The sequence below is a fragment of the Triticum urartu genome, chromosome 3A (assembly GCF_056163025.1).
Source record: "Triticum urartu cultivar PI428250 chromosome 3A, HENAU_Tu73, whole genome shotgun sequence".
NCBI lineage: Eukaryota > Viridiplantae > Streptophyta > Magnoliopsida > Poales > Poaceae > Triticum > Triticum urartu.
In genome coordinates this window covers 239361816-239368199 of record NC_141875.1, presented here as the reverse complement: position 1 = coordinate 239368199, position 6384 = coordinate 239361816, and the positions used below count along the sequence as shown (strand labels likewise).

Sequence of the window (6384 nt, the reverse complement as noted above, 5' to 3'; positions counted from 1 at the left end):
TCCTCTTGCATGCTCATGTCCACTTCTTCGTTCGAATCCAACGAATCGAAAAACTCATCTTCAATCATTTTATCAAGCTTCATTGGTCCATACTCCAAGTCCGACGAAGCATTAGAATCCACCGTTTTCCTTATGAATAAATCACAAAAGCTGGGGCGGACAATGTGTCGAACACATAGAGCGCAAGGGGCAGCCCGATAGTTGCCGGACGTACTGCAGTGGTATCGGGGCCGACGATGATGTCGGGGGCGGCGAGCACAGTAAAGAGGATTGTTGTGCCGGTGCTGGCAGCGCTGAGGCTCGAAACAACTGCGGAGTAAGGGTGACGGTGGAGCTACGAGACGTCCGGCGCAAAGGACAAAGAAGAGATCAAATGAATTTGGTAGGTCAAATTGGTGAATTTGATGCAATCGAATCGGCGCGAAGAACAAAGAAGAGAGCAAATGAATTTGGTAGGTCAAATTGGTGAATTTGATGTAATCGAATCCAATCAAATACAACCTTTTTGAGACCCGTTTAGTCATTACTGTCCCATAACTTTTTAAACACAATACAAACGCAAACGCTAATATACACACACTAGTACTGTCATCTTGTCATTCAAGGAGGTGGTTTGGGGGAGAGACGCTGTTGCCGTGAGATCTTGTCTGCGCCCCCGCCCTCAGTTTCGGTTCTCGTCCCCTCCCCCTCCAGTCCCGTCCTCATCGCTGTTCGTCAAGGTAACACTCTTCTTCCTCTGTCCCAGATTCGTTTGATCCCCACCCCCCGCAAGATCCATCCGTTGCCTCTTCTTTTCATCCCATTCGCGCGATTTTGATTGGATTTCTCAGGCGGGGACCCAATTTAGGCGAAAATGTCGTTGCTATTTTCTCTCCAATGCTTGTTCAAGATCATTCTTCCAGACTCGTGCCGCCGCTACCGATTTTCCTCTCAACCGCCACACGCAGTTGCCGGAGCCCCGATCCTCCACCGCAACTGCACGCCGTTGAGCCCTTTCTCCAGTACTGCTACGCCCTGCCGTTGAGCAGCAGAACCGGTGACTCTGCTGCCTTCCGTTTTTGTCTTCGGCCTCTTCTTAACTTCTTCACTTCCCTAACTACAGCCGTCCGTGAGCACCTCCACATCGAACATCTCAGCCGGCTCCTACCTTGCTCCTCTGCTCTGCTTCAACTACCTTTCTCTCCTTCCTCGCCAACAAGAAGATAAATTCCTTTTATGATTGCTTAATTACTCTACTCCTTTGGATGGTCGCCCATTTTCTCTGCTAAATGTTCATCTGGTATTTGTGCATTGTATTAGTTCATGCTTTTGGTAACCAATTTTCTCTCTCGAGAAAACACAAAAAGCTTTGAGCTATGTACAAGCTCGAGACTAGCCAACACACTAATTTACAACGTGAGAGCAAACCGGGATGTTGGGCTGCGCTTTGTCGACGATGGCGCCATTGCGGTGCTTCCAGATCCACTTGCGCAACACAGGCGGGGTGGCTTCAACGGCCTACTGTCACCAGCTGATCAAGTTTTCTGCGACAACAACCAGCCTGGCTGTAGATTGGATCCACTAAAGATGCTCTGGTAACCATATAACCTGCACTGTTCGATCATGTAGTCATTGTCTTCAATGACGCAACGAATCTAACAGGCAATATTGACTTTTGCACGTCGGAAAAATAGCTGATTTATATGAAACAATTAAACTATGAATAATTAAAGCGGCAAATAATCAAGGATAACATATACTCCCTCCGTCCCGAAATATAAGAACGTTTAGTACTTTAGAAGTTAGCAATGGTTGTGTCTAACATGGCAATGGACGGAGTGGCAGATACTTAAATACCCCTTAATGGAAAATGTCAGAAGATTACAAGGTGGGTTGATTCAGATTTTGATCCACAACTGCCCTAGTTTCATGCCAATCAAGCTGAAGCTGCTAGTATCATTGTCAACTTAGAACACACACCTGCTAAACCAAGGAGTTGATACCATGTTCCATTTTTATTCTATCAAAATTTCTAATGATTTTGTTAATAATCGACCTTTTTCATCTGAACCTTCTATTTTATTTGGTTGCATGAATCTCTCTGAGAATGACATTGTTGTGTGCTTACATCTATCTGATGACCGCCCTTGAACCTTCTATAAAAACCTTATTTGTTCCCAACTTCCTCTCCTTTGATACCTTTTCTTGCCTGATTGGCCCTGAAAGGCTGAAATGCTCGACTGCTAGTTACCTTATGTCACAGCTGTCAGTTGCTATCCATAGTTGGAACGAACACTGATGTTCGTGCGTTTAGCCTTTCTGCTGAACTGAGCCAGAAGTTTTAGACTTCGTACACTAAGGACTAGAGTTACCCCTTTCTTTAGTATTTGATTGCAATGCCCCCCTGATGTTGCATTTATATATGTTTTGCTTGAAGAGTTCAACAATTTGAAGATCCGTACTTTTATGTACTGACCTTTTCTACTTATTTCAGTGCTATGTTTTTCTTCACTACCAAGCCAATCAACTGAAGAGCAGCTTTGTATAGCCTGATGGCTGTGGAGAGAGACATCTTTGGTATCTCAGGGCCGACATATCTTAATCCTGTTAATTGGTATGTTACATAACATTTCCTATAATGTTTTGCAAGTGTTTGATAGATAGCACTTGCATAGAGCTTCCATTTGAATCCAATATGTTTGCTATGTTAAATGCCGATTCAAGTCCAGGTGCAAAGACCTGTGTGCTTTTATGAGGTTCTGTTGCTATGTGTTGCTTAATTTAATCCCAATAGCTGTATATCTCATGTTGTTTTTCCTGATTACATAAATTTAGCATTTGCTCGGGTAAATAATCCCACCAAACCAGTGATGTTTACGGAACTTATCATAGTCATCAGTCATAATTGGTAGATAACACAATGTGATATATTCAAGTTTATGGTGTTTATTTTCTTGCCAACGATTCCTCTAGAAACATAGAAAGGAGTGCAAGTTAGTAAACTTTGGGCATATGATAGAAAACAGAATGTGTGATGTAAACTCCTCTCTCCTTCTCATGTATATTTTCACCTTAGATCTCTATGTAATTATGTTCTTCATTCTATTCCAGCTAATCCTAAATTTGACTATGCAAAAGATTTTGAAGAATTTTGCAAGACCTATATTCATCTCTTATATTTCAGTGAAGACCATAGGATTTTAAGTAATTAATTTTATGGTAGGAGGCACTAATGAACCCCAAGTCACCAGCTGGTTCTTAACATGGCATCCACACCAGGACATAACTATGGCTGTAATGGGCCAGGCATTAGTTGCTTAATTTTTGCTATCCTACGCAATCAATCTCCAGCCAACTCCACACCGGTTATGGCCTAACCCGAAGTGGCCTGAAGCTTCATCAGTATTGGCTTTGGATTATTCATCTTTTATGTAGGATATTTTTTCTAATGAAATAACTCTCATTTTTGTTGAAAAGCATTTGACATGGTCTTGGTAGACAGCATACTTATAACCTCGAGATTGCCCCTTTTCAATTAAAATCAGTTGCAATCCTCATTATCATTTCTTATGTTACTATATGCAGTTGTGCATTGACGTTTACCGGTCAAAACAAATACGACTCTACACATTCATCACAGCGCATGCTTCAGGAATAAGCAATTTTTGTTTGTCAGGGCAGTAGTTGTTGAATTAGGTTCCACTAAAACATTCCCCATCTGGATGGAATTTGCTGAATACAAGGAAGGGTTATTGTTTCATTCAATAATGCTGCCTCCTTGGAGGAGAGAGGAAAAGATTGCCAAAAGCACTGTGAAAATTAAGTTTAGCTTAACTTCAAAAAGTATGTTACGTTTAGCTTAATTTAGAGTGCTAGAACAGACTAGTTATTATTTTGTTACTTCAGTTGCATTTCATCTCTATGGGTGTGTATGGGTTAACTGGGTGCACTACATGAGAACATGATTTGCAACAACTAACCACTGCACCAACAGTCCAACACACACCTCATTCCTAATTGACGCAATCTTGTTGTCCCATTGTTTTCTTCTGCGTTCGCATCTGCCTACCTTCTCCACCTCCGCCCAGCAAATCGCCACCCATTGTAATCGCCGGGTGCCTCAGTGCCTCTACCATCTTCCCAACCTAACTCGATGCCACTACTGTCAAGTAAGGGGCCATAGATATTATTACGCTGCTGGGGGTTGGTGAGCCCCAAAAAATTGTACCTAACTGTTGGCCCCCATTGGCAGCTTAGCAACTCCTAGCCGTACATCTAGCGATGGATGGGTCATCTACCAATAACATCATGTACCTCGACCCAAAAAAGGATTACAAGATGGGGAAAACTACTGTAACCAAATAGAAGTAGAATTGAGCAATACGAATAGTACTGGAAAAGTGAGAAAGTATTTTCAAACTTATTTAGTTATTTTATTGTTGGGTTATAAAAAGATTCAAAAGCATTGTTCGTTTGGATGGCATAAAGTAAGTTACCCTTTCAGGAAAGATGTTGCTGATTACTGATTGAGTACAATTTGTCGCTGATTTAGTACAACTGTACTAAATCAGCGACAACTAATATGCAATGGAGGGGATACATGACTATGGGTATTTCCACAGCCAGCCATAAGCCCCAAAAGAACTGGCCCTATGTTGTCCTGTTCTCAGCTTGCACTTTATGTCCTGTTCTCATAAGGTAGTAACTTTCTCTCTTTTCTTTGGACCCACAAAAGGAACTGCGAGAATAATAGGAGATCTGTGGCTGCATGTTTAGTTCAGGCTGTGTATGTTTTGGAGAGAGACCGGCAACTAAACCGTCAATCTATTGACGCCGCAGCACCTCCTTGGTGGGAGTTCTTCGGTTTTGAGATGATCCGCAAGCTTGTCGATGATGTTGACTTGTCTATATTCGGTGCAATATTTGAATTCAACCCTCCTTCAAGTAAAGAAGCTTCTGCCCAGGATGCCCCTAGATTTGTCATTGCCTTCAGAGGCACCATAACTGAGAAGGAAACTATTTCTAGAGATCTTTCCCTTGACCTCCAGCTTGTTCAAAATGGTCTCCATAAGACCTCAAGATTTGCAATTGCGATGCAAGCTGTTCAAAATGTAGCCTCAGCTTTCCCTGGATCCCCAATTTGGCTAGCTGGTCATTCACTGGGTGCAGGTACGGCCATCCTTACTGGCAGAAACATGGTTAAGAAGGGTGCTCTTTTGGATAGCTTTCTCTTCAATCCACCGTTTGTCGCTGCTCCGATAGAGGGAATCAGGGATGAGAGGGTAAAGCATGGTTTCCGCATTGCAAGAAGTGTTATTACTGCGGGACTAACTATTGCAATGAAAGCAAAAACCGAGGGGAACAATCAGAGGTCTGTTGCGGAAGAATCATTCAACATTTTGTCATCATGGACGCCATATCTGTTTGTTAATCCAGGAGACCATGTATGTTCAGAGTACATTGGGTACTTCCAGCATCGTAGGAACATGGAGGATCTCGGTGCTGGATTTATTGAGAAGCTTGCGACCCAAAACTCAATCGGAGACCTGTTTTACAAGGCATTAGGATGGGAATCAGAACCGCTGCACCTTCTTCCATCTGCAGACTTGATTGTAAACGTGAGCCCTTCACCGGACTTCAAATATGCCCATGGCATTAGCCAATGGTGGCAACCGGATCTGAACTTGCTATGCAATAAATATCGGTACTCTTAGGTACGCGATGGTAAAATGAAGATGAAGATATCTTTGCGGTATCATATACTCCAGCTGTCCGTTTGATCTCTCCATTTGTTCATATGATTCATTCAGTTTACATTTATCAGTTAGTATACCGTGACATACTATTACTTAACACCTATGTTTATGATTGCACTGTCGGCTTGCACAAAATCTGTTAATTTCCTGAAGAGATGTTCAGACATCATGCATCTGTAACCCTGTATTGTACGTTATGATTATCTTTTGTGATATTGAACAAATAATCTGTCTACATGCCTGTACTTGGATATACTCCCTCTTTTTTTTTCTTTGACACAAAATGCAGGACGAAAGTACCTGTATTTGAGCTCTGATTTTATTTGTATTCAAGGGATATGAGGAACCAATAATCTTCATATCCTAGGACAGCGTCTTGCTGCATTCATTGATAGAAGCCTGGCCGTATCCTTGACATTGGGTGCTCGTAGATATTGCTCTCCGTAAACCTTCATGATTGTTTCAGCCAACATTTTTGTGCACTTTATGATTTTATCTTCAGCCATTTGAAGATAATCATCCAATGGAGCTGCAGGCATGCCATATGCACTCATCAGAAGTGCCCGCATTCACTTTATGATAAGGGGAAAACCCAGGAGACCGGTGGTATTTCTCTGTTGCTGTAAGAATGGTTCATTAGCTTCCATGT

General features: G+C 42.2%; 1 protein-coding gene across 1 annotated transcript; it reads left to right on the top strand.

The window, feature by feature from the left end:
• The first annotated feature begins 569 nt into the window (after positions 1-569).
• LOC125543842 (GDSL esterase/lipase At4g10955) lies at positions 570-5970 on the top strand. Its single transcript, XM_048707325.2, has 3 exons — positions 570-719; positions 2474-2593; positions 4715-5970. Exons 2-3 carry the CDS (start codon positions 2532-2534, stop codon positions 5691-5693), a joined length of 1041 nt encoding a protein of 346 aa, XP_048563282.2. The 5' UTR covers positions 570-719; positions 2474-2531; the 3' UTR covers positions 5694-5970.
• The last annotated feature ends 414 nt before the right edge of the window (positions 5971-6384 follow it).

Excerpts from the sequence above, each read along its gene's own strand:
- LOC125543842 (XM_048707325.2), top strand. The coding sequence starts at position 2,532 with ATGGCTGTGGAGAGAGACATCTTTGGTATCTCAGGGCCGACATATCTT. Across the intron at positions 2,594-4,714 it reads TATCTTAATCCTGTTAATTG|GAACTGCGAGAATAATAGGA; the intron begins GTATGTTACATA and ends GACCCACAAAAG.